The sequence below is a fragment of the Girardinichthys multiradiatus genome, chromosome 12 (genome assembly GCF_021462225.1).
Source record: "Girardinichthys multiradiatus isolate DD_20200921_A chromosome 12, DD_fGirMul_XY1, whole genome shotgun sequence".
NCBI classification, from domain to species: domain Eukaryota; kingdom Metazoa; phylum Chordata; class Actinopteri; order Cyprinodontiformes; family Goodeidae; genus Girardinichthys; species Girardinichthys multiradiatus.
The window spans coordinates 28862260-28890113 of NC_061805.1; the positions used below are offsets into that span (position 1 = coordinate 28862260).

Genomic DNA, 27854 nt, shown 5'->3' on the forward strand with positions numbered 1-27854 from the left:
ACTTGCTGTCTTGGTCACAGATGCGCCAGCAAGACGTGCACCAACAATTTGTCCTTTTTTGAACTCTGGTATGTCACCCATAATGTTGTGTGCATTTCAATATTTTGATCAAAACTGTGCTCTTACCCTGCTAATTGAACCTTCACACTCTGCTCTTACTGGTGCAATGTGCAATCAATGAAGACTGGCTACCAGGCTGGTCCAATTTAGCCATGAAATCTCCCACACTAAAATGACAGGTGTTTCCATTTCATTGTCTAACCCCTGTATAACACATAACATGCGCTGCAGGGCGGCCAGCTGAGCTGACAATGAAGAGCGGAGATCAGAAAAAAATCCCAAGCTTAATTATGCAGGGGTATTCAGAAAATACCGGCTCGTTTTGCATCTGGTTTCATTCCCGCCGCTTAGCGATTCGTTTGCTTTATGTTGTGAGCATGGGAAATCTCCAACACGAACTTAAAATGCAAATCTGTCAAGATCATATTTTCTCCTCTGAGATGCGCGTCGTGTATTCACGTAAGCTGCTTCTATCGATGAAGCGTGTTATCATTCAAAACCAATCACATATATATAGAATATTGATGATGTATTACAGATAATCCCAGTTCCCACGGTCCCTGAATGCAACAGCTGGGAATATGTTGTTCAGCCGCTGTGTTGAGCTGTCAGTCATGATTCCACACCCGTGATCCGAGGCCCCGCCCCTCACGCCAAAACAGGGCCAAAAGTTTGAAGCCAAAAAAAATAAATAAATCTGCAAGTTCGAAAAAAAAAACTTGAATCTGAAAAGTAGTTTGGAACTTATTTTTTCCTGTTTCACAGCAGTTTTTTTTTTCAGTTGCAAAACTTTTTTTCCAGTTTTCACATTTTTTGGGGAGAGGTTCAAAATAATTTTTCAGGTTCAAATTATTTTCATTTGAACAAACTTTATGGCCCCAATTTAGCTCCATAGCCACCCTGACTGTCAGGTTTTCATCAGAGGATGGTGAGGGGAGGGAGGTTGGGGGTATCAGAGTAAAGGGGGAAATGCAAATGGAAGCCACATTTATAGACTTATTTGTAAAACCATGTATTCTTCCCAGTCCAATTCAACATTATGTACTACTTTATGATGGTCGATCAACTAAAATCTCAATTAAAAAAAACACATCTATGTATGAGGTAGTAACATGACAAAATAAGAAAAAGTTCAAGTTGTATCAATACTTTTGCAAGGCACTGTATGTCAAAAACCAAAAAATTATAAATAGAAGCAGTTTCACTGGTAACCCACTGTTACCAAACACAGATCGGGTCTGATTTAAGATTTGTTTATTATTCTACTAAAGCTGATTTAATGGCTGTTCTCGAGGGATTAACTATTTCTGGGGTGACCGATCTTTTTCTAATAATATAAACTTCCCTGGCACTCAACTAGAAGCAAGAGATTAGGGGTCACTTGGTACAGCAAGGGCAAACAATGAAAAATCAAAACTCTGATTATGCCCAGTAGAGCAGAAGCTCAGTCCTTATAAGAAGAGAGAAACGAAGAGACAAAAACAGAAATAGAAACTATGTGTCCGAAATTTGAAAAAAATGTCGCGAATGATGGGAGAATGTAAAGCCTGAATGGGCAAAGAATAAAAGCAGATGTAGAGCCTAAATAAACCTGAGTCAGAGATGAACAAAGATTATTTTTAGGCGTGACAAATTCATATGGCTACTTCTGGAAGGCCATGTAATTATCTCTACAGCGTACTCTCTGGCTCAAACACTGACAGTCTCTCTCACACGGTATGACCAGAAGATAAACATTGGGATCGGACGCTGCTCTGAAGTGAGTCAAAAGCTAAATCAGCACTGGAACAGAACATCATCATAAAAGTGAATCAAGAGCGAAGAAGATCATAATACAAAAAATGTGTCTTTAAGCTGCACACATTCCCACACATCACTGCCTGTGTGTGTAGCTGTGCATGCATCTGCTCACCCCTTCTCTGTGGCCATTTTGGGCTTGTTCATTTTTTCCTACGTCAAAAGGTCATATCGTCTGCAAGAGAACGAAAAGAAAGTTCACATTACTAAAAAAGAACAAGTCAAAACATTCCACAACATTTGGAAACAAGCGTGAATAACCTTCACCCACAATGTCGCATTCCCACAGGACCCCCAACCGGCCAAGCAACTATGGCAAAACCAGCTGACAATAAAGCTCAACTGTCCCCAGCTTTGAATGTACTGGTCTATAAATATGTGCAGGATTTGTCCCAAACTGGCATCCTGTGTAGGGTCATAAAAGAGTAAACTGTTTTACAGCATAACATTATATATTAGGCTATAATTAGATGCCTGATTAAACAATTCTTGCACACGTATATCAATTTCTACCTTATACATTGGAGAAGCCCTGAGAGTCATGGAAAAACCTAAATACTACCTCTTAATGTTTAAGGATTTTATATGCAAAGACCTAGATACTCTGGATTATTTTTTTTAGCACGGACCACACACATATACAAAAACACCCCATTACTTAACAGCTTGTAAAACCCACCAAAGCAGAAAAGGCTGAAATATTTTTTTTCCTAATCATCTTTGAAAGATTATTTTGAGATCTACAAACATTAGCTTGTGCAGATCTTTTAAATTTATGCCTTTTGATTCTGAATGTGAGACAAGGTATTGTGACAACAATTGTGCTGTGGTAATGATTATAAACCCTAATTGTTGACATTTACAAACTTAAAAACTGATGTGGGTGAGATTAATGCTTTTGCTGCTCAAACTATCTTTTTCACATATTCCTCAAATAAATATTGCATCTATGTTTTAAAATATAAAACTGCCATAGGTGCAGTATTTGATTTAATTGGTGTTGTAAAGCAGCCTATTTAATAATGGGAAGGATTTAAATTTAGAGCAGTGCTTGCAAGGCTCTAGAGTCATGCAGTGATAAATTTATAGGTGAACAGACTGCTGAGTTGTGATATTGACTGAGCAATCACAGCACCATGTTTATTTTCATTTGAAGCCATTCTGATGTAGATTTGCTTTAGTGTTTCAGACCATTGCCCTGTTGCACAGCTGTCAGACAAATGGCCCGACATCTTACTCTAAAATATTAGTACACAGTAGGAGTTCAAGAGTTCATTGTTAGAGAATCTCACAAAAGTGAGTACACTACACAGCTTATTTTCTTTTTGTAAATATTTTATATCTTTGCATGGGACAACACTGAAGATGTGACACTTTGATTCAATGTAGTCTGTGAACAGCTTGTATAACAGTATAAATTTGTTGTCCCCTGAAAAAAACTCGGCACACAGTCATGTGTGTACAGCTCTAAGTTAAAATGTCCAAATTGTCCCCAATTAGAAATTTTCCCTCCCTATTGTCATGTTACTCGTTGTGTTACAAGGTTTCAGGTGTGAATGAAGAGCAAATGTGTTAAATCTGGTGTAAAAAAATATAATGTTTACCAAAATGTGGAGGTGTACTCGCTTTTGTGGGGTACTATAGCTCTGTGTCTGCAAAACAGGTACAAATCCATTAGCCCTCAACCACTGACGGTTTGTATGGAGGTATTTACTGCTACACAGAGTCTGATTTTCACCAAATAGAATTTACGTAAAACGTCCAAACTTTGATCTCAACAAGCCAAACAATACTGATCCAAATCCATGTTGTGCCAGCTTATTCTTTTGTTCTTTTCGTTGAAAGAGGACGCTTTCTATTGAAAACACCAGCCATTAACTAATGCCCCTTTTCCATTTGAAGGTTCCAGCTCTGCACCTCCCTACTTGGTCTCACTCTACTCCAACCTGTTGCGTTTATAACAACAGGTCATGGCTTTAAGCGCCGTCTCCAGCAGTAAGTGTAGTGTGCTGTGTTGCCATTTATGTGTGACATTGTTGTATTAAACTAATGCAGGAATGTCTTATATATGTTTTTCATGTATAAAATGATCCACTGGGATAATTATGTGTCACACTGCCCAACCAGAACTTATTATAGCCGCTGGACCGGCAATGCTCAAAAGTTTGCCTGAAGGAGTTAAAATGCTGAGGTTTATGAGGACCTTTTGTCTCAGCCATACCAATAATTAGAACAAGGACTTTAAAGCGCAAAATCGCAGACTTTTGATCGAGGTAAAGTTAGTTTCTAGTTTGGGGGTGGGATATTCAGCAAGGTCTTCCTCCAATTTGACCTGATGCAGGCAGTCTGATTATGGGCAGCAACTTTCTGCCTGCTCCTTCCTCCTGCAGACAGTGGTTCGCTTTAGGACTGAGGATACATTTTCAAACCAAACATGCTGTTTCCTGGTGGAATTGTTTTGTGTGTTTTGGGGAAAATGTAGGTGCGTCTGAATTTTTAAAAATCAGTTTTTTCAACCTGAAAACAGTCTGCAACAATGGCTACATTGATCCAGATATTCTTTAAACATACTCTACTAGTCAAAAGTCTGAACTCATCTTTATCATTCAATGGCTGTTGCTTAATTTTATTACTTTCTACGTTGTAGATACATCGTGAAGACAACAAAAAGCAAAGGTATATAGAATTATGCAGCAAAAAAAAACAAAACTGTGAAGTAACTCAAAACATCTTTAATATTTTGGATTTCTCGAAATAGCCCCTCTTTTTTTTCATTTCTGCTTTGCACACTGTTGACATTCTCTCCATGAGCTTCACGATGTAGCCATCTGAAATAGTCTTGAAGCAGTTACCAGAGGTAGAAAAAAAATACAGACAAATCATTGAATGAAAAGGTGTGTCCAAACTTTTGACTGGTAGTGCAATTTGTTTGATAAAATGTACATCCACACCCTCTCTGAGATGCCCATCAAAGAAGTAATATCCAAGGCATGCCAGTAGGGGGCAATAACACTGACATTACCATCTACATTTAAAACAAAATGATTCTGACCATGGCTAAAGCAGTGTTAGGCTAAAGATTTGACAGGTCCCCACAAAACAAATGTTGTGCATGCTTTCTTTGACACACTTTCATATTTTTTCTTTGTTAATTCAATAGAAGCAGAGTCAGGACAAATTAAGGTAGTTGTGTAAGGCAGTTTGTTCCAAAACAAAGAAGCTATGAGACAAAATAAAGAAAAACTTTTAAAAAATGCCTTGAGTGATATTACACAAAACACAGCATTCCCTGATGTCCTGCATGCTTATTGGTAAAATAGCTTTAGATAAAGGTCAAATTTATGACCTTAACACAAGCTTACATCTAAAAATATAAGTTTTGAACAAAATATGTACAGTGGTGGTCCCCCTTCATAAGAAGGGGGATCGGAGGGTGTGTTCCAACTACAGGGGATCACACTTCTCAGCCTCCCTGGTAAGGCCTACGCCAGGATGTTGGAGAGGAGAGTTCGGCCGATGGTCGAACCTCGGCTTCAGGAGGAGCAGTGTGGTTTTCGTCCCGGCCGTGGAACACTGGACCAGCTCTATACCGTCTACAGGGTACTCGAGGGTTCATGGGAGTTTGCCCAACTGGTTCACATGTGTTTTGAGGACCTGGAGAAGGCATTCAACTGTGTCCCTCGTGATGCCCTGTGGGGGGTGCTTCAGGAGTATGGAATCGGGGGCCCTTTACTAGGGGCCATCCGATCTCTGTTCAAGCGGAGCAGGAGTTTGGTCCGCATCGCCGGCACTAAGTCGGACCTGTTCCCGGTGCATGTTGGACTCCAGCAGGGCTGCCCTTTGTCACCGGTCCTGTTCATAACTTTTATGGACAAGATTTCTAGATGCAGCCAAGGGCTGGAGGGGGTCTGGTTTGGGGACCAGAGGATTTTGTCTGTTCTTTTTGCAGATGACGTGGTCCTGCTGGCCCCCTCTAGCCAAGAGCTACAGCATGCACTGGGGCGGTTCGCAGCCGAGTGGGAAGCGGCTGGGATGAAGATCGTCTCCTCCAAGTCAGAGGCCATGGTACTCGACCGGAAAAGGGTGGCTTGTCCTCTTTAGGTTGGAGGGGAGTTCCTGCCTCAAGTGGAGGAGTCTTGCTCCTCGGGGTCTTGTTCACGAGTGAGAGAAGAATGGAGCGGGAGATCGAGAGACGGATCGGTGCGGCTGCCGCAGTAATGGGGGCACTGTGCCGGTCCATTGTGGTGAAGAGAGAGCTGAGCCGAAAAGGGAAGCTCTCGATTTACATTCCTACCCTCACCTATGGCCATGAACTTTGGGTTATGACCGAAAGAACGAGATCCCGGATATAAGCGGCTGAAATGAGCTTCCTCCGTAGGATGGCCGGGCACACCCTTAGAGATAGGGTGAAGAGCTCGGCCATCCGGGAGGGGCTCGGAGTAGAGCCGCTGCTCCTCCACATCGAGAGGAGCCAGTTGAGGTGGCTCGGGCATCTATACCAGATGCCTCCTGGACGCCTTCCTCGGGAGGTGTTCCAGGCACGTCCCACCGAGAGGAGGCCCAGGGGACGACCCAGGACACGCTGGAGGGACTATGTCTCTCGGCTGGCCTGGGAACACCTTGGGCTCCACCCGGAGGAGCTGGAGGAGGTGTCTGGGGAGAGGGACGTCTGGGTGTCTCTGCTGAATCTGCTGCCCCCGCGACCCGGTCCCGGATAAAGCGGAAGACGATGAGTACGAGTACCTACAGTAATCAATGTAGCATTACTCAAAAAAAACCTCAGATGCAAAAGTAAAATTTGGGCCTGAACATTTTCAGATTTTCCAAAGGAATTAAAAAAAACGTAGGCGTTCAGAACGGCATGATGTTTTCTCAACCACAATCACAGGATTAACAGTAAGGTTAAAAGGGAAATTTCAGGACTTGAAGCAATTTCTGTTTAAATGTTATAAGCAGTTAAAAGGTTACCCACAGTAGGTAACCATATTGGTGTCTTCTTTTAGGATAAATCCAAATAAGTTGTTAAGTAAGATGAAGTTTAAGTTATCAGTATGGCATTTAACATTTTACTGGTCAGTTACAATGACTAGTGTAACAAGTAGCTTGTAAAAATCCCATTTACAGTTCATCATCAAATATATTTTTGGAATATTTGAGTTCATCCAATGAACTAGTCCTCAACAACAATCACAGTTTCTCATGTGGCCCTTTGGCAAAATCAATAGTCCATCTCTACTTTAAGGCATGGTCTCTACGGTGACCTGTGCGTTAAGCTCTTCAACCCTGCTTTCTGTACAGAAACATGAAGCAATTCAGATCAAAAAAGATTTAAAAAGAAAAACAAAATGTAGCTCAAATACATGACTGATTGCATTAATTTTTCATAAATATGATGGAAATACTTTGCTAAATTAAAGTGTTAATTTATTCTGGTCAGGGCATTGTTTGGTTAGTTGTGTAAAAGTAGTTTATCTCTAAATGCAAAAATAAAGCTTTGATTACCAAAGGATAATCTTACCAAACGTTTTTTTTTTTTTTTTACTTCATCTCACAGACTCAGACAGAAACACCACATCATCATCATCATCATCATCTGGCTGCTCCACGATGATACAGGCAGATTACCAGATAATTTAAGGTGATAATTATAGTCCAAGGGGGAGCAAAGTTGTAACAATAGGTCAGGACATACTTTCAATAAACCAGGTAAACAGCTGACACATTACCCATAGAAGTCTAGCCAAAACAAACGGTTGACTGGAGGATTTATTCCAACAGACCTGTCTCTTCCCAAAATGTAAAATTCATTAGGGACGAATATTTGCCCTTCTCTTTAAACTTAAATGTATTGTTATTTTCCTCGTTTCTGAAAGATGTTAAATTGGATAACCCAGCTGAAGCTTATGGCCCCTGCACCTGCTGGGCTGGTCACTCATTAACGGTCGCCTGTCTGCACCAGCAGGCCAGCTAGCGGCCAAATAAGCTAGCGGAAGTGCTCAACATATAGCACAAAACGAGCTAAGACAACGCAGCAAGTCATCACAATAAAAACAAAATAGTAGAATTTCTCAAACCTGCATGAAAAGGAGCTGCCGATCAGCTGAGGGTGGACCGAGTCTGAGATAAGGGGGACAGCTACTGTTTGCCTGAAACGCCCTGCTGATGATGTGATGAGAGCAGAGGGAGTCTCTGTAGCAACGCGAGAGTAGCGGCGTCTTTCTGTTTTGGTTGTTCTAAGCGTAATTAAGGTGAACCCATTTATTACACAATTTATAGGTTGTTTTAAATTTTCACAGTTTTAGTTTGTGACTTATGAGCTATATCGTGAATTGGAACTTCACCAGTATCCAAATGAACTACAAATCCCAGACTGATTGCGACCTATGACGTAAAATGTATGTTCCAGTCTTTACAGTGTTCGAAGGGATACAAAACCAAGGTAGGTGCTAGTTTATACCACTTTCACGATTATTGAATAACAGTATTCGCATTTATTATAGTGCATACAGGGTAACAACATATAAAACATTCAGAATTAGATTTTGTTTGCTGTAAATACAGCGTGGGTAGCATTAGTTTGTTTACACACGGCATCTGAAACTGGTGAGAGCTAGCTAAAATCACCTCGCGTATTTACCATAATGTTGTAGTGCAGGACCCATCATTGTTTCTGTACGTTTTTGGTCAAATTTCACGAGGTAATTCTTAATATTTCTGTTAATACTAGCAGAAATCCCACATACGCAGTTAGTGCTATCTATATTCTGTTGGTAGTTTATTGATTCAGTATCAATTTCCTCCTGAATCAATTTAAGTAAGATCATACAGCACATTTGCACCACTTACTATAGTTAAAGTACCATGTCCAAACTGTTAATACTATTGTGTTGATCTAAATTTGATAATATTTAAAGAATTTGCCCATTAGTGCTATTAACGCACCAGTTAATCGGTCAGATGTCGGAATCGGTCATTTTGACCTAAATCAGCTCAACGGTGATCGATAGTTCAAATATTGAAAAATTTTATATTTTTTGTTCTTTCTTTCTTGTTTATTAAACGGATCAAAACTAGGAAATATCACCATTATTGGTCTATATCTTTTATCAGCTAACAAAATGTACCTTAATGCACGTTTTAAAAGTATTTTAAAATTCTCTTGCATTTTGTTTTAGAAATGGATTAGTACGGGACTGCACACCCCTGCAGTCAAAGTACCACAAACACAAATATTGCTTAAAAACAACCAAACTCAACAAAGAAAGTCGTACCGAATATTAAATAAGCTAGTTTTGGACACCTGTAACTTTAAGTAGTGCAATGCTACTGCTAAACAGCACACAATAACTCCATTCATTCATATTTGTAAAATGTATATTTATTATTGCTCTTATGGAGAAATAGGAAATGGTTCCATAATATTTTTAGTTTTTGGAATATGTAAATATAATACTGTAGTATATATGGTTTTCATTATAAATAAAAACTGTAATGACCATAGAAAAAAAAATCACTATAACGATTAATGGTATGATAATTGCCCATCCCTACTGTGTAGGCCATCATATACCATTTCCTTAATATAACTACTTTTTGTTATTGGTCTAACGTAGTCACATCTCCAGACAAACTGTATTTTTGGGTATTTATTAGCTCTAAGCCATAATCATCAACATAAACAGGATTAAAACCTTGAAATGGATCACTGTAAGTAAAATGAATCTATAATAAACATGACTTTTACATTTTCCATCTTTTAATGATGTGATTTATTCAGATAGCCCTGCACATTCTTTATGTCATTTATATTGGCTCTTAACTTAAGATTGTCTAAACATTTGCGTAATGCTTTTTACCTCTTTTCAAAGTGAAGTGCTATTGGTCACCATGGTGATGAAGTCAGCAGTTGAGGATGACGATACCGGCTGGGTGCTGGGCATACCAGAAAAGATGAAGAACAATGCCAACTGGGTTGATATCACTCATGAGTTCAAGGGTGCCTGCAAAGGTGAAATGTTTTATTATTATTTAACTGTTTGCAAATTCTGCAGATCTAAAATATATTCGGATTTCACATCCTTGTTTTTATCCTTTATTTTTGCAGAGTTGAACCTCGGAGAACTGCTTCATGATAAACTGTGAGCATGACAAAATGACATTCAACACATGATTAGAAACAGCCCCAAACAAATCCTCAAAACTAAAGTTTACAGCACTGAAATGAGTATTTGTTGTTTTTCCTTAACATGTTTCAGTTTCATGTCATTATTTGTATTTGCCTTATCTTTTTGATGGATTTAAAATCATTATCATTACTTTAGTCCTTCAGAAGTAGGTAGAGTGAGTTTTCTCTTATGGTGCAGGTTTGGCTTATTTGAGGCCATGTCCGCTATCGAGATGATGGATCCTAAGATGGATGCAGGAATGATCGGAAACCAGGTCAACAGGAAGGTGCTCAATTTTGAACAAGCAATTAAGGTACAACAGTAAAAACATAAAGGCAGATTTTCTACTGCTCACCTCACACATTTAGTGTATTTACTTTATTATATAGAAATCCAATGAAGCAGCTACTTTACTCGATTTACTCTTTGGCATTTATTTCAGGAGGGTGCCATCAAGGTGAAAGACCTTAGTCTTCCTGAACTCATCGGGATCATTGACACTTGTTTCTGCTGTTTGGTGAGGGTTTTTTGTTTCATATTTTCTGATTGTCTCTATAAAGTTGATGTCTTTCTGAAAAGTTTAAGAGGACATGAAAATTCTTAATTCTTAAAAATTCTTAATTCTGCTGTTTTGATGTTTACATTCACCCATGAATGTCAGAAATGTAGGGCTTTTTAATGAGTGAAATAATAATACATCATGTAATTACAGCGATTTATTTTTTTTTTGGGTTTGTTTTTGTTTCATGAAGAATCGGGAGCACAAGGTTGATTTTACTGTGAACTTTTGTTATTGAACACAGGATTGACATTATACTTTCAGACCTAAATATATACATCAACCCTGAATAATGTTTGGTGAAAATTACCTCTAGCCATCTGGGCCACATGGCTTTTGTAGCCACCAGCAAGCGTCTGGCACAATTGTTCCTGGATATTTGACCACTCTTCTTTAGTGTTGGGGGAATTAGTTTAAATCTTTTAGTTTCTTGGCACTGACCTGGTTTTTAAGCATAGTCCACAATTTCATAACACAGCTGGGTTCAGGGCTTTGGGCCAAGCATCCTAGAAGCTTTATGTTGATTATAATTGGTAATGAAGAATAATTTGAAAAACGAATTAAAAGCCCTAAATATGACATGTATTCTGATGAGTTCATGCAAACTTTTTATCAAACTCGTGATCTTTTTTCTTCTTACACTTTGGATTACCACTGATACAACAAACCGAGTCTTTATATGTTGTGTGTTTTTACTTGGGTTTACCTAGATAACGTGGCTGGAGGGTCACTCCTTGGCACAGACCGTGTTCACCTGCCTGTATGTCCATAACCCTGACCTCATTGAAGAGCCGGCGCTCAAAGCCTTTGCCCTGGGTTTACTGAAAGTGTGTGACATCGCGCGAGAAAAAGTCAACAAGGCAGCAGTGTTTGAAGAGGTGAGCTGTTGTCTGTCTGCTGCTCAATGTTGGTCTAAATGTTAGAGACGGCTGTGGTATGAAGTCTAGCTGGAGATGGCTTGGAACATGTCCTGTAACCCACTCAACACCACTGTGATGAATTTCAGTTCCACTGAAGCAGCTCATTGACAAGTAGGCCTGGCTTTGGCTGAACTTGGCAGCTTCCAGGTGTGAATGTGTGTCAATGCATTCAGGTTGTTACCTCTGAGAAAAACGGTCCGTCAATAAATTACAGGGTTCCTGAGCAGGCGGAAAAAGTGTGGAATTTGATTAAAGATTACCAGACTTTCCAGGTTAATACAAGTATGGAAAAATACAATAAGAGTATGGAAAAATATTGGTATTTCCAGACTTCATTCCCTTTCATATTGTGTAAATGTTGTCCTTTACTCCCTCAATCCTTCCTCTCTTCCTTGTGTTCTTCCTTCTTTCTACATTCTTTGTCTTGCTCTGCTTTCTTCCTTTATTTCCTTCATTTCTTTCTTGTGTTTTTCCTTTTCTTTCATTCCTTGTCATCTTTTCTTTATATCTTATTTATCTTTCTTTAAGTCCTCCTTTGTGTCCGACTTCCCTTCCTTCCTTTCTTCTTTCTGTCTGCTCTCCTGATTTTATTCCCTCTTTCCTTATGCTTTTTTATTTTTTCCCTTGCTTGCTTCCTCCTTCCCTTGCGTCCTTCTTTCTTTTCTTCCTTGTGCCCCACCACCCTTTTTTCTGTTTGTTATTTGTCATTTCTTCCTTCCGTGCAGCCTTCTTCCCTCCTTCCTTGTATCCTAGCTCCATTCCTTCCCTCTGTGTCCTTCCTTTCTTCTAGTTTCTTGTTTTTTTTCCATCTTCCATATGTAAATCCTGCCTACTTTAGAAATACCTGGCTTTTTTCTTAATTAAGAAGGGGACAAGGCATAATAATAACAAAGGTCAGGTTACGTTTCATCTGCCGACATTGTTTTCATTATGAACCGTTTGAGGAACAGATAGGTTTTGAAACATCCTTATGTTTCTGTGTAATATATATAAATAATGATTTTTAACTCGTGTTTTCTGTAGGAGGATTTCCAGGCAATGACTTATGGGTTCAAGATGGCCAATAACGTCACAGACCTGCGGGTGACCGGTGCGGGTTTGTAATGTTACCTGTTGACAATTTCCGAAGTTTATTCAGCTGAAAGGCCATTTCTATCTCTCGTGTTGATCTTCTATAGGTATGCTTAAAGATGTGGAAGATGAGTTACTGAGGAAAGTTAAGGTATTTTTTCTCTGTCACTGCAGTTTCATTAAGATACTGATGGTACATTCTTTGTCCTGATGTACATTGTTTCTCCTCACAGAGCACACGCAGCCGGCAAGGCGAGCAGAGAAACCCAGAAGTTGAGCTGGAGGTAAGTTTATTGTGTGTTGTAAATAAGCATTGGGTTGCAAGTAATACATCAGATTGCTCCACTGATAGCTAATAACTTTATGATCTTGCATATATCCCGCTTACACTTTGTTTGCCATCTTAGCTGTTGTACTGTGAGTTTCAGTTGAACTCTATAAAGATTTTTCTGAAATTTCCAATAGTTTTGCTGAAGTGATAATAAAAGCAAAACTGTCTTGAAAAGGAGCTTTTTCTTTGTATATTCAAAATAAGAAATTCGTGCCAGAAAAACGTTGAAATCTTGTTTTATTCTTTCAGCACCAGCATTGTCTGGCACTTTTCAACAGAATCAAGTTTACACGTCTGCTGCTGACTGCTCTGGTTGCTTTCACCAAGAAAGAGGTAAGGCGCAAACAAGAAAACACGCAAGATTAGAAAATTGGCCACGTTAAAAGCTGAAACACAGAGATCTGAATGTAAAACATGTACAAATGTGTCAGTGTTTTAACAAAAACAGGGTTCCTACGCAGACTTGAAAAGTCTGGAAAAATACTGAATTACTTTCATCATTTTAACGGTCTCAATAAGTATGGAAAAAAAAAAAGGCAACCAATATGGAAACATTTGTTTTAGTTGTATTCCTTAAAAGATAAAAATATTATGAGCTTTTTACATATATCTTTAAACATTAATATGCAACTTGAGTTTAGTTGTTTTAGTTTTTAAAAGGGTAGTATGACCACTTTCTTGGCTTCTGGAAAACTTTATTTAAGGTTTTTTAACTGGATCAGTTGGTCTTAAACCGAGTCTGGTTTAGATTTCAAGCAGCGACCATTGAAACTGCTATGTTGTTATTATTTTGTAGAGAATAAAGGGACTAAAGATGAAAAATTGTGCTGTAAAAAAGGGTGTATTCAGTGTTGGATAAGCAATTTATGATTTGAAACGAGAGATTATTATTTTAGATGCTGAAAAAGTAATGGAATAGCCCTGATGTACACAAGTGCAGTGAAAACCATTTTTTTGTGTAATGCTTTTTGGGACATACAGATAAAAAAAACCTGAGCCGATGGAGCGCAGCGGTGGTGCGTGACCCATGTACAGTGGCCTTAATCGTTGAACCCACGCTGTTTCAGGTCCGAGTCCCGGCCCATTGACGTTTACTGAATGTCCTCCCCTCTCTCTCCATCCTATTTCTTGTCAGTTCACTATTGGAATAAAAAATTTGAAGAAGGCCAATGGTGCCTAAATAAAATAAAACAAAAACCTGAGCAGAGTGAAATAAAAACTGATGGAAAGATCTAAAAACTAAACAGAATCTGAGTATAAACTTTAAAAAAATGGAAAAACGTTAGAAATAATTCAGATAGAAATCAGGAAGCGTGTTTAGGTTGAAAACTTGCACTGTCTGGTGGTGCTTGGTGCAGTCAGATGTGAATGAAAGAGATTGATTGTATTTGTGTGTTTACCAGACCAGCTCAGTAACTGAGGCCCAGAAGCTTGTAGCTCAGGCAGCTGACCTGTTGCCCCCCATTCATTCCAGTATCCAGTATGGCATCCAGTCCCAAAATGACACAACTAAAGGAGGTAACACAAACTTTGCAACCACCAAGTCAAGCTCAAGGTTTGACATTGGATTAGTTTACAAGGAAGCTGCGCATTAAATGGTGTATAAATTATTAGCATTTTCTGTTCTAGGTATTTCATTTACTCATGATTGTTTTTACCGTGATCCATTCTACTAGATTCGGCCTACGCAAGCATATTACAAAGGTTAGCTTAAAATAATATAATGTACCTTTTTTGTCTGTGAAAATGACAGACCACCCTATCATGATGGGCTTTGAGCCTCTGGTTAACCAGCGACTGCTGCCACCTACCTTTCCTCGCTATGCCAAGATCATCAAGAGGGAGGACATGGTGGCTTACTTCAGCAGGCTAATAGAACGCATCAAGACGGTTTGTGATGTGGTCAATACCACAAACCTACATGGCATACTGGTAAACACTGTATAATAAGTTACTTAGTAATGCAAAATGTTCTTTTTCATGATGTTTACGTCTTTCTGCCAGGAAAAAAAACCATAGATGATGAATTTGTTTCTGTTAGTATATTTGTTAAATGCTCTGATTCTTGTTTTGTCAGGACTTCTTCTGTGAATTCAGTGAGCAGTCGCCCTGTGTGCTCTCTAGATCTCTTCTCCAGGTGTGTCACTGTTACTCTCTTCTAATGTTCTCACATTAGGAGGTAGAATATAATTCATATACAACACGCTCCACAATTAGTGGTACGACTTGTTAATATGTGATAAATGTCTTGAAATATATCGTTTGTTATTGCAGTAGAATAATCTAAAACAGTAAAATTAGGGAGTAAAATCTTGATTCTATGCTGGTGCACTTATTTAATGAGAAAATTTCACACTGTGAAATGTTTGTTTGGAACAAAATTCCTAGCTCCACAATAGGTGGCAGCGCAACAAAACTCCTTTAAAATAAATGTCATGGATTTGTAATTTGTTAATCACATTCCAAGTTAACATGAGTACCTAGGAATATTTTATTTTCATCTTATGGATTGTCTGTTGCTCCTTAAATACAGCATGACCCAGAGAGCCACTTCAATTAATCACTCCTCAAAATGGGAAAGACAACTGCATGCCAATCAAGTCAGGCAGTGTTGATCTTCATAAGTCATGAAATGGCCACAAGAAAATAGCCACTTGTTTTTGTTGGGAGAAGACACAGCATTGGGAATGACACTGGAGGAGAAACATTAACCAATGGTTGCAGCGAGCTGTGCTTTAAAACTGGTGCATCAATCATTCCTGCAGCAAAACACCCCCACATGTTGCTTCCACCTCTGTGCTTCACCGCTAGTATGGAGTCCTAAAGCTTGCAAACTTCTCCCATTGTAACAATAATCAATATGGCCAAACATTTCAATTTTAGTTTCATCAGATCACTGGATGTGTGTACAAAAAAAAAAAGGTTTTTGTCCCTGAGTGCAAACTTTAATCTGGCCTTTTTATGTTGGTTTTGTAGCAATGGCTTTTTCTTCTCTGAATGTCCTTACAAAACACGTTTATCTCTGGGACACAGAATCTCCTTACTGAACAGCATGACGGCTTGACATCCTCCTGCCGTTTATACTGCAATATAACTGGTTGAACAGATGAACGTGACACATTCAGGCATCATGAAATGTAACCCTAGGATGAACCACAGTGCTTCTGATATTTTGGCTGATTTGCTATGACTTTTTAAATGATGGTCTGCAAGAAACGGTCCGTTTGAGATGATGCCCTAAAATCTGAGCTTTTCCAAATGATTTAAAGGCATAGTAATCTTAGTGTAAATAAACTTTAAATTTTAAAGAAAGAAACAAAAAAAATCTCTAAAACATTCACAGGATGTTTACATTTAGCAAAGAGAAATAATATTGACAGTCTTTACTGACCTGAAACAGGTTATTTTTACTCTGATTTCATGTCGGACTGTGTACACTGCATGTAAACCTCTGCTTGTGACAAAATGTTACTATATTGACTATACTTAATAAAGCAAACTTGTTGATGTATAATTTACTTCATTTAGCTTAACTGAATCTGATATAAAACCCTCTTTGTTTGCCTGCAAATTCAGACGACGTTCCTGATAGATAATAAGAAAGTGTTCGGCACTCACCTGATGCAGGACATGATTAAAGATGCACTAAGATACTTTGTTAGTCCACCTGTCCTCTCCTACAAGTAAGTATACAATAATTTTGGGATACTATGACTATTATAATATTATCAGTAGATTTGAAGCTGTGTACATAGACTTAGCTCTTTCCTCTGTTTCTGTCAAAAGTTTAGCTGCATTTTAAGGTTAGTATTAGTGTTGTCTTCTATGAATAACATGTTTCTTGCATGTAGATGTTGTCTCTTCAACAACCACCAGGCCAAGGACTACATTGACTCCTTTGTTACTCACTGCTCCAGGGTACGTTCATTTCACCGTTCATATTCTGTACTTTCATTTATTTTAAAATCATTCCTTGGATTTATGCACATTTGTTTTGGTCATTAGTGGGGTTACAGGGTGTGTTGTGCGTTTTTTCTGTACAGCCTTTCTGCAATCTCATCCAGATCCACGGACACAACCGAGCTCGACAGAGAGACAAACTGGGACACATTCTTGAAGAGTTTACTACATTGCAGGATGAGGTAAGATTCAGCTGAATGTATGGCCAGGCCCATAGTTTCCTCTGTTTAAGTTGTCTACATATTTGACAGAACATTCCTAAAGAAAAGAACTCTAAAATGTTATTTATTCATCTTCTACCTACTGTATTTATATAATTTCTATATCTCTTTTTTCTTCATCTTTTTTAACTGTCTTTCTATCATTCGTATTTCTCCATCTTTCTGTCTCTCTCTTATCTGTTTCCTTCTCTTTCAATGTCTTTCTGTCTGTCTGTCTTCCTTCTTATAGATGTAGGATATAATTCATATACAGCGCACTCCACAATTATTGGTACCACTAGTTAATATGGTTTTGATCATTCTTGTGTAGGTCGAGTACTAATGACAACAAAGTCACTCGTGATCCACCAGTGATCCACGTGAGTCTATATAGTCACATGACACCGAAAGCTCAGTCCTTCTGACTTCTCGTGAGCATGAGGTTTCCAAGTGACCAAGCACTCTGTCATCCAGGATTCATAGAACCGTAGTTACAGTCGTAACTTTCGTTCTATGTCATCCCTACTGACCGCCAGAAGCGGTGCTTCAAGCACTGGATGACGTATACCAACAAGGTCACGAGGAACCCAAATCTGCAGAACAACAGTAATGACCACACTCACCTCAGTGGGACACCGAATGTCCTTGTTACAGAATGCCCTGCAGTGGGTGGGGCGCAGCCACATTCACCCTGTGGAACGAGGCAAAGGTGTCCAGAGTGCCCAGGAGGCAGATAACATCCAAAGGCACCCTGTGCATGGCAGCCCACGAGGTAGTCACGCCCCTCCTGGAGTAGCACTGTGCTCCAGTAGGCAGAGGCCAATCCTGCAAAGCATAAGCCACAGTGATCACATCAATGATCCAATGCGAGACCGGCTGTTTAGAGAGGCCCAGACCTTTCTGTGAGCCAGCATAGCAAACGAACAGGGAGTCTGTCAGTTGCAGAGGGGCTGTTGCACAGACATGCCTCGAGCTCCCGGACAGGGCGAGCTGTAACTGCTGGGCCTGGCCCGAAGTCCATAGCCTACTTAGGAATTAAGTAGTCATCCGCCCACAGCGGACACCTCCCACTCATGGATAAGGCGTGAAGTTCCCCACCCGTTTGGCAGAAGCCATCGCCAAAATGAATGCTGTCTTCAGGGAAAGCCACTTAAGGCCCTCCCCTGGCAAGGGCTCAAACTGGGGGGACCGAATGGTTGCCAGCACAAAGGAAAGGCCCCATGTCAGGGCCACAGGCGCGCAGGTGGACTCTGGCGCCTGGCACCCTTCAGGAACAGAGAAACATCCTTATATTGTCCCACTGAACAACCATTAAGCCCATAATGCCCACGGCAGATGGCGGCTACATAGATTTTCATGGAGGTCCCAGTCCCAGTCCCTCCTGAACCAGAGCAAAGGCAGTGCACCAGATGAAACCAAGTCCTCGCTGGCCAGAAGGTGGCCACCAAGAAGACCCTGTGCCCCTCCTGAAGAACCCTCAGGAGACTTTAAAAGATCAAGCCGAACGGGGGAAAAGCATAAAGGAGAGCCCAGGGACAATCGTGTGCCAATGCATCGCGGCACCAGAGGTCTGTTGCTGTCTGTCAGAAAGCACTAAAGGGGACATTGAACCGCCTCCCTGGAGGCAAAGAGGTCTACTTCATCTCTGCCAAAGGTCTGCCAGTTGCAAAATACCACCTCCAGATGAATCATCCATTCTTCTGAAATCTGTTTCTGATGGGACAGAAAATCTGCAGGCGCATTTTGCAGGCCTGGAATGTATGCCACCCTGAGTCTGGCAAAGCGCGGGGCCGCCCAAGTTAAGAGCTGGTGAATCGAGGACAACACCCTCCATGATGATTGACATAACAGACAACCGTGGTGTTGTCTGACCTCATCGGGACATGCCTACCCTGCAACCTTGGCCCCTTTCCAGGGGGACCACGTCCCCTATACCATTTGGCCCTGCCAGTTCACTCCCCAGCCAGAAGTGCCTCCCCTACTATGCAAAGCGCGGAGAAACTGCCAGTGATGTGGAGCATTGGGGACATGAAAGTACAATTTCATGATTTCAAACCAGTCGCTGAAGATATCATCTGCAACACTTCCTTGGTGGTCAGCATAAACATTCAGGCCCCTGAGAACCAGGACCGGACCAGATTCCGAACAAGAAAATAAGTGGAATAAAAACCTCCCAGTTCCTGCCAGGAGTCAACCAGAACAATTGCAACCTTGGCCAGCAAGGCACAGATCTCCTGTTCCAAAAAGGGCTCTTGTACAACATGCATGCAGTTCCTGGATGTATTTGCCGAGGGAGGAACCACAAAGGCAACCTCGGCATTATGATACCCGGAAGAAGTCGCTAGAAGGAGCAGACCGTGCTGGCGGAGCGTCCAGCTGCGAGTGACACAGAGCCGTCCTGATAGCCGAAGACACTGGCACTTCCGTTGGAGTATTAACCAGAGGCCCAGGAGCTCAACTCCGGAAAAACCTTGACGAAAAAGGTCACCGGGGCTGCAACCAAAATAGCATCGTCCTCCCAGGTCGAGGCCCCACATTGCTCAGGAGGGGAAGCCCTGCAGCCATCATCTGCCTGGACAGACTGAAGTAGGGCCTTCGTCTGCTCCGTGGTAAGCTGATTCACCAGTCCCAGTAGTTCGCGCTGCCTGGCCCTTTTCCCAGAGGCTGACAGCGCAGCAGGCTGCTGCCTACATGCCGCCTGTCCCAGCGGTAACGGACTGTGCTGCGCGACAGCCGCCCAGTCAGTAGGCTGCTCCAATTCAGCCAGCTGAGCCACCCTAACTGCCTGGGGCATGATGCAACAATTTGGGCAAGCGTCCTCCGAGAGTGCCTCCCATAGGTGTTCAACTCCGAGGCAGGAAGCAGAGCCAAACAGGATGGACTGCACAAACTGTCGTGTATCTTAATGAATTGCCTCGAATACAGCCAAAGCATTCAGAGTCAGGTTGAGCAGAAAACGTCACTGTGGACTTCGTTGTACATCCACTTTGCTTATGTATATAAACGCAGGGGTGACAAAGAGACTCAGCGCGAGCAGAACACTCTACTGGGCAGTCAATTAAATCAAACAAACTTACAACTTTGGGCAAACAGCAACCACAGTTGGTAACCAAAAATGAAATAAGGCTTACCAGACTGGGAGCAGCAATCAAGTGTAACGAGGAAAATTAAGAATACAAGATGGCACCTGTACTCAACCAACCTGCATGCGAGAAGAAAGCAGGGACTGAGCTTCCGGTGTTATGTGGCTATATAGATTCATGTGGATCATTGGTAGGTCATTGGTGACTTTGTTGTCAGTACCTGCACATGCGCAACAATGATCATTCGGTGCTTGAAGCAACGTCTCTGGCGGTCTGTAGGGATGACATAGAACGCTGACTTATATAAGAAGTAATTTCTTTATGTGCTCTGCAGGCTGAGAAGGTGGATGCAGCGCTGCACAGCTTACTGATGAAATTGGAGCCTCAACGCCAGCATTTGGCCTGTCTTGGCACTTGGATCCTCTATCATAACCTGAGAATCATGATCCAGTATCTGTTGAGTGGTTTTGAACTGGAGCTTTACAGCATGCATGAATACTATTACATCTACTGGTAAGAGCTCATGCATTTTTTTATTCTGGCTCTATCCTAAAACTTCAAATATAATAAATCCATCTGCATGAACATACATTAACTAATGTGTAGTTTTTTATTCTTTCTTTCTTTTTCTGTTGTAGGTACTTGTCAGAGTTCCTCTATGCATGGCTGATGTCGACGCTAAGCAGAGCTGACTCCTCTCAGATGGCAGAGGAGCGGATTCTGGAGGAGCAGCTGAAAGGACGGAGTAGCAAAAAGACCAAAAAGAAGAAGAAAGGTGGAGTTTTGTTTTATGATCAGCCTAACCTGAGTGTCTTGAGAATGTTGCTTGTTCATGTGGATGTGAGGACCTCATGTACGGTGTCTTGCAAAATTATTTACACCTCTTGAACATTTTCAGTTTTTGATGCATTACAGCCATAAACATAAAAGTATTTTATAGGGATTCTGTGTGATTGAATAGAAATCTTTTATTGTCCTACAGTTGGTAAAATCAGGTGTGCCAGCAGCAAAGTGAAAGGCAAATGGAAGCATGCAGATACATACAGGGGCAAACAACATAAAAACACAAAAATGAGAGACTGTACAGTAAGAGCACATTACAACATAAGAAAAAAATATAATGTATAGTTATTAAAAATGGCATACTCAGATTAAAAGAAATGAGTAGCATAATTAATAAAAAGTCTAAAATGTGCAAGATAGACTAACAGAAAGCAATACATCACTATAGAAAGGAAGGAAATGTTTTGAAAAGGTTTGACAAAAATCTGAAAAGTATAAAGTGCATTTTCATATTCAGCCCACAGGTCAATACATTGTAGAACTACTGTTTGCTGCAGTGACAACCGCAGGTCATGTAGGGTTATGTCCCTACCAGCTTTGCACGCCTAGACCTGGAAACGTTTTTAATTCGAATCAATTCAAAAATACTTTGTTAATCCCAAAGATAAATTAAATGTTTTTGTAGCTCATAATAGACAGGTTTCTTCAAAGAGCCGTTGTAGATGCTGATGGCTGTGGTCAGGAAGGATCTCCTGTAGCGCTCCGTCTTACAGCAGATCTGAAGAAGCCTCTGACTGAAGACACTGTTGTTGTAGGACAGTCTCATGAAGAGGATGCTCAGGGTTCTCGATAATGTTCTTCATTTTATGAAGAATCCGTCTTTGTATAATGATCTCCAGAGGTTCCAGAGGAGTCCCCGGAGCAGAGCCAGCCATCTTTATTAGCTTGTTGAGCATTTAAGTCCCTGGTTCTGATGCTGCTTCCCCAGCAGATGATGGCAGAAGAGATTACACTTTCCACAACAGACTTATAGAAGATATGCAGCATCTTGCTGCAAACACAGAAGGTCCTAAGCTTCCTCAAGAAGTACAGCCTGCTCTGTCCTTTCTTGTAGATGGCTTCACAGTTCCATCTTCACTCCAGTCTGTTGTCCAGGTGAACACCACGACATTTATACTCCTCCACCACCTCCACTTCTTCTCCCATGATGGAAATAGTGTTTGACCTATTCCTGTTTCTCTTAAAAATCTACAATCATCTCCTTTGTTTTATTGACGTGCAAGATGAGATGATTGTTTCTACACAATGCGGTCCACCAGTTCACTGTACTCAGCTTCTTGTCCATCTTTGATCCAACCCACGACTGTAGAATCATCCGAGTATTTCTGCAGTTGGCAGGAGTCTTGTCTTTTACTGGAAATCTGATGTATACAGAGTGCAAAGGAATGGTGAGATTACAGTCACCTGTGGTGCTCCTGTGCTGCTGACGACCTGGTTAGATGCACACCCCTTCACTCTCACAAACTGTGGTCGGTATGTCAGGTAGTATTTTCCACCTGACTCTTCTGGAGTTTCTGACAAAGCAGGTTAGGATGCTGAGCTGGTTTCTGACCAGAACCTATTGAAGAATTTGTTTAGTTAATTGGCTCTATGCAGAATCTACTGGTCCAGTCGTCCTTCTGCTTGAAGCCTGTGATCTTCATCCCTAACCATACATCTCTGATATTATTTTACTGGAGCTTGCTCTCCAGTTTCTTCCTGTACACATCCTTGGTGTCTCTTATCTTGAATTTTGGTTGCTTCTGTATACTCCTCAATAATTCCCTGTCTCTTCCTCTTGAAGGCCCTTTTTTTCTGTTAAGCAGGTCCTTCAGGTCACTGGTGATCCAGGGTTGGTTATTGGGGAAGCATCTCGCCGTTCTGGTGGGGGTGGTGTTATCCACACAGAATTTTATATAGTCGGTCACACACTGAGTCATGGCTGTGATGTCCTCTCCATGTGGCTGGCACAGTGCATCCCAGTCTGTAGCCTCAAAGCAACCTCGCAGGGCTTCTTCAGCTTCCTGTGACCATCTCACAGTTCTCTTTACTACATTTGGCCTCCGAACAAGGGGCTTATATTTTGAACAGAGAAAAATAAGATTGGGATCTGATTTGCCTAGAGGAGGTCTTGCTTTAGAGATCCATGAGTCCTTGACATTTACATATTAAAAATCTAACAATTTGTTTTCTCTAGTAAAGCAGCCGACAAACTATTGAAACATTGGAAGTGTAGAAGAGAGCATGGTTAAAATCACCAGATATTGCCACAGATGCATTGGGGTGTTGTGTCTGTAGTTTAGCAACAACTGAACTGATGACATCACATGTAGTGTTGGCAACAGCTAAAGGTATACTGCTGAACTCTCTGGGTAAATAATATGGATGAAAACTTACTGCTAACAGTTAAATGTCTGGACTGCAGAGACAACACTTCACAGTAGCATGTCCTGGATTACACCATCTGATGTTCACAAGTACTGCTAATCCACCTCCTTTGCGTTTTCTGCTCCTCTTAAAATGTCTGTTTGCATGTCTGGTCAGAAAGAGTGGCTAAAAGACGCTGGAGTCAGGGATATGATCCTGCAGCCATGTCTCAGTGAAAAACCTAATACTGCATTCCTGATACTCTGGCTGGGTCCTTTGTAGGGCCTGGAGTTCATCCAACTTGTTTCCCAACAATCTCACGTTGCCCATCATGATCGATGGAAGACATGGTTAGAACTTCCTTCTTCTTTCTCATCTCTTTGCTCCTGCTCTGCATCCACTGCGCCTCCTTTTCAACTTATCAGGGATTTGGGGTTGCAGTTGTTTTATTTGAGCTTTTGAGATATTAATCAGCTGCTCCTAGTTGTAAAGAACCACCCCGCTGCCAGGGTGACACATCATAACACATGTCCAATACTAAAAAAGTGTCAGCAAAAATCCTTCCAGCTGCACAACATCCGATACCACAGAGGATATTCATCCAAAAATGTATTTTTATCCGCCACAAGAGGAAATCAAGTTCTTAAAAAGAATTAATCAGAATTAAATGTAACAGAGCCACTCCAACCTGCTGCCACCTTGAGTAGCACAATTCAAGAATGCTAATTCTTGTACACCAAATAGCACAAGTTCGGTCATTTTGGATAGAGGGCACCTGTGAACAGTTAATTTGAAGTCTTTGCACTGGTTCCCATTTGGATTTAGATCAGGACTTTAACTGGTCATTCTAACGTGATTTGATCTTAACCATTCCATTTAGCTCTGGCTGTATGTTTTTAGCTTCATTGTCCTGCTAGAATGTGTACCTCTATTTCAAATTGCAAATATGACTTCATATGGCCTCTTTGCTCTTGAGACTTCTCCATATGGCTGTATTGGTGGAGTTCGTGACTATTCAGGTGACAAATTCTCCACCTGAGCTGTGAATGCAGCTCTTGCACAGTGCATGCCAAACTGAAAATTAATTGTGTAAAATATTGAAAATCCTTCCACTTTACAATTATGCACCAGCCTTTGTTGGTCACATAACAGCCAAACAAAAACATTAAAGTTAGTGGTTTAAACGTGACAAAGGTATGTGAATAATTTTTCAAGGACCTTGATATCTTTTGCTCCAGATCACTGATGGTATTGATTTTGCTTTGCAGCTCGCCCTCTTGGCAAAGAGATCACCATGAGTCAAGCGTACCAGAATATGTGTGCTGGCATGTACAAGGTAGGCAAAAGTAAATGATCTTTCACACCATTTTCTGACATGCAACAGTTTTTCCATGGCCTTCCTACTTTCCTCTCGTCAGACCATGGTAGCTTTGGATATGGACGGAAAGGTGCGAAAGCCCCAGTTTGAGCTGGACAGTGAACAAGTCCGCTATGAGCATCGTTTTGCTCCCTTCAATAGTGTGGTCACTCCCCCACCTGTGCACTACATCCAGTTCAAGGTACCGTTCATGTGCAACTTATCTTTTTCCTATCATCCCACCCTAACCTTTTCTCTTACCGGCCCCTCTGATTTTATTTTTCTTCCCTATTCCAGGAGATGTCTGATCTGAAGAAGTATAATCCTCCACCAGGTTCTGCAGACCTCTACCTGGCCGCCAGCAAACACTTTCAGCAGGCCAAGCTCATCCTAGAAAGTGTGCCAAACCCAGACGCTGAGGTCAGGAAGTCAATCTGTTTTTAAAACTATTTGATTCTTTCATGGGGGAACATTCTCAAGTTTTACAAGTAAAAAAAAAAAGTAAAAAGTTTAAAGAGCGAATAAAGAATGCATTTCCTGATATAATGAAATTGCTTAACATTTAAGAATGTTATTGAAGATTAAACATCTACCCCTACCCCATCTATTAGTGCTCCTATTATCATGTTGAAAACACAGGTCAAATTTATTTCTTCTCCAATATTTATGACTATTAATAACAACAAATAAATTATTCATGGCAGGTGAACCGCATACTGAAGGTGGCTAAGCCCAACATTGTAGTGATGAAGCTCCTAGCTGGAGGTCACAAGAAGGAAACCAAGGTAACACAATTTAATTATGATGATTTTCTCTGTGTACTGTTTCAAAATCTAGAGTAGTTTATGTTTTTAATAAGTAAGCAGTCTGTTTGCAGTACAGTGCTTCTTTTAGCTGTTGTTTTATGCCAACGCTATGTTATTGAGGTATGATGGACTTTACTCTCCTGTATCTTCAGGTGCTGCCAGAGTTTGACTTCTCCGCTCACAAATATTTCCCTATTGTCAAGATAATTTGATTCCTGCAGCCCCTCATCTGAAGTGTGCAAATGCCCTGACCCAGTCCACTTTGGAACAATAATAAAAACACCCATCTGTAATATCATGTAGACTAATTTCTTGTTTTTATTTTTCACTTTAATGAGGTGAAATCAGACCAGAAAACTGATGTGGGCCTGAATCAGAAACATCCACATTTGGATTGGTAGTCATGGTTGTTTTTTTGTTGTTTTATTTTTTTATATGTGGGGAAATGCTTTTAACTGTGTTAAGAACTGATGGATGGAAAGGAAAGCACCTTCTGAACCGTCTTGTAAAGAATGCTGTGACAATAATGTTTGCATATCATTAAATCAAATATATCAAATAATATCATCTTGACGACTGTGAGTTTGAAAAAACGAAAGCATACCTTTTTAAACTTTGAAATAAAAACTTTCTGTAGGTCTGTCACAGATGAGCAGATGTGGACTGGAGAAGTTTGATTTTATGTCTGCAAAAAAATGCTGTATTGTGCATATTGTTAGGTCTGGTTGACCCATTGTTAATGTATTAAAAATGTTAAATTTTTTAAATAAAGTGAATACATTAGAAATAATAAATTAATATTTAGCTCCAATTGGGTCCATTTCTGGTAATATCGTGTAAAAGGAGATATTTTTACATAGAGCCAGGGCTCACCAAAGGTATTATTTCATGGCTGCTTAGGGCCCCTGTTGGCTTCAAATTTAAATTAAAATTCAAAAGAAAAACTGATTACTTATACAATGCGGATAATTAGTATTTGATACACTGCATATTCTGCAGGTTTTCCCACTCCCATGCATTTAGAAGTCTTTAATTTTTATCATAGCTACTCTTCAACTGTGAGTGACTGAATCTAAAACTAAAATCCAGAAAATCACATTTTGTGATGTTTAAGTAATTAATTTGCATTTTATTGCATGACATAAGTATTTGATCACCTAACAACCAGTAAGAATCCCAGCTCTCACAGATCTAGTTCTTTAAGAAGCCCTCCTGTTCTCCACTCATTACCTGTATTAACTGCACCTGTTTGAACTCATTATCTGTATAAAAGACACCTGTGCACACACTCAATCAAACATACTGTCCTCTTCACAAAGGTCAAAACCTGGGAGCTGTGTGAGGACATCAGGGATAAAATAGTAGACCTGCACAAGGCTGGGATGGGCTAAAGGAAAATAGTCACGTTCAGATGGGGCGCAATTATAAGAAAATGGAAGGATTCAAGATGATGGACAATCTCCCTCGGTCTGGGGATCCATGCAAGATCTCACCTCGTGAGGCATCAATGATGAGTGGTGGCCTAGTGGTTAGAACAGGAGGTTTGTGTTCCAGAGGGGACACAAGGGGCCAGGTTCATATCCCACAGATTACCACTCTGGGTCCCTGAGCAAGACCCTTAGCCCCAGAATTCTCCTTGGGCGCCGCACAATGGCAGCCCACTGCTCCCTGTAAGGGATGGGTTAAATGCAGAGGGATCAGCCTAGAACTACACAACAGGACTTAGTCAATGACCTGAAGAAAGCTGGGACCACAGACTCAAAGAACACCATTAGTAATACACTACACAGCCATGGATTAAAATCCAGCAGCGCATGCAAGGTCCCCCTGCTCAAGCCAAAGCATGTCCAGGCCTGTCTGAAGTTTGCCAGTGAGCATCTGGATGATCCAGAGGAGGAATGGGAGAAGGACATGTGATCTGGTGAGACACAATTGAGCTTTTTGGTCTAAACTCCACTCGCAGTGTTTGGAAGAAGGATGAGTAAAACTCCAATAACACCATCCCTACCGTGAAGTATGGAGGTGGAAGCATCATTTATTTAAGGATGCTTTTCTGCAAAGGGGACAGGACGACGGCACCGTATTGAGGAGAAGATTGATTGGGCCATGTATCGGGAGATCTTAGCCAACAACCTCCCTCCCTCATTGAGGGCATTGAAGATTGGTTGTGGCTGGGTCTTCCAGCATGACAACGACCCGAAGCACAGAGCCAGGGCAACTAAGGAGTGGCTCTGTAAGAAGAATCTTAAGGTCCCAATCGGAAATCTTTGGAGGTACCTGAAAGTCTGTACTGCCCAGCGGCAGCCCCGAAACTTGGAGAAGATCTGCATGGAGGAGTAGTCCAAAATCCTTGCTG

At 40.9% G+C, this 27854-nt stretch overlaps 2 protein-coding genes across 2 annotated transcripts in view; one reads left to right on the top strand and one right to left on the bottom strand.

The window, feature by feature from the left end:
• Positions 1 to 8062, bottom strand: part of agtpbp1 (ATP/GTP binding carboxypeptidase 1) — a 52786-nt gene extending 44724 nt beyond the window's left edge. Inside the window, exons 1-2 of the mRNA XM_047380609.1 lie at positions 7932 to 8062; positions 1973 to 2032 (exon numbers count right to left, since the gene is read on the bottom strand). Coding sequence (XP_047236565.1) covers positions 1973 to 2004 — 32 coding nt within the window. The 5' untranslated portion in view covers positions 2005 to 2032; positions 7932 to 8062. The remainder of the gene's footprint in view (positions 1 to 1972; positions 2033 to 7931) is intronic.
• Positions 7964 to 26309, top strand: naa35 (N-alpha-acetyltransferase 35, NatC auxiliary subunit). Its single transcript, XM_047380612.1, has 24 exons — positions 7964 to 8105; positions 8202 to 8296; positions 9726 to 9865; positions 9962 to 9995; positions 10221 to 10335; positions 10465 to 10539; positions 11292 to 11459; positions 12525 to 12591; positions 12680 to 12723; positions 12806 to 12856; positions 13153 to 13236; positions 14307 to 14421; positions 14657 to 14835; positions 14981 to 15040; positions 16480 to 16586; positions 16755 to 16821; positions 16947 to 17045; positions 20481 to 20659; positions 20785 to 20921; positions 24604 to 24671; positions 24754 to 24894; positions 24990 to 25112; positions 25397 to 25477; positions 25651 to 26309. The coding sequence occupies exons 3-24, from the start codon at positions 9745 to 9747 to the stop codon at positions 25708 to 25710; spliced, it is 2175 nt and encodes a 724-aa protein (XP_047236568.1). The 5' UTR covers positions 7964 to 8105; positions 8202 to 8296; positions 9726 to 9744; the 3' UTR covers positions 25711 to 26309.
• Positions 26310 to 27854: the final 1545 nt, after the last annotated feature.

Coding starts and splice junctions, on each gene's coding strand:
- naa35 (XM_047380612.1), top strand. CDS start 9,745: ATGGTGATGAAGTCAGCAGTTGAGGATGACGATACCGGCTGGGTGCTG. Junction 15,041..16,479: donor TCTCTAGATCTCTTCTCCAG/GTGTGTCACTGT, acceptor CTGCAAATTCAG/ACGACGTTCCTGATAGATAA. Junction 24,895..24,989: donor TGCACTACATCCAGTTCAAG/GTACCGTTCATG, acceptor TCCCTATTCCAG/GAGATGTCTGATCTGAAGAA.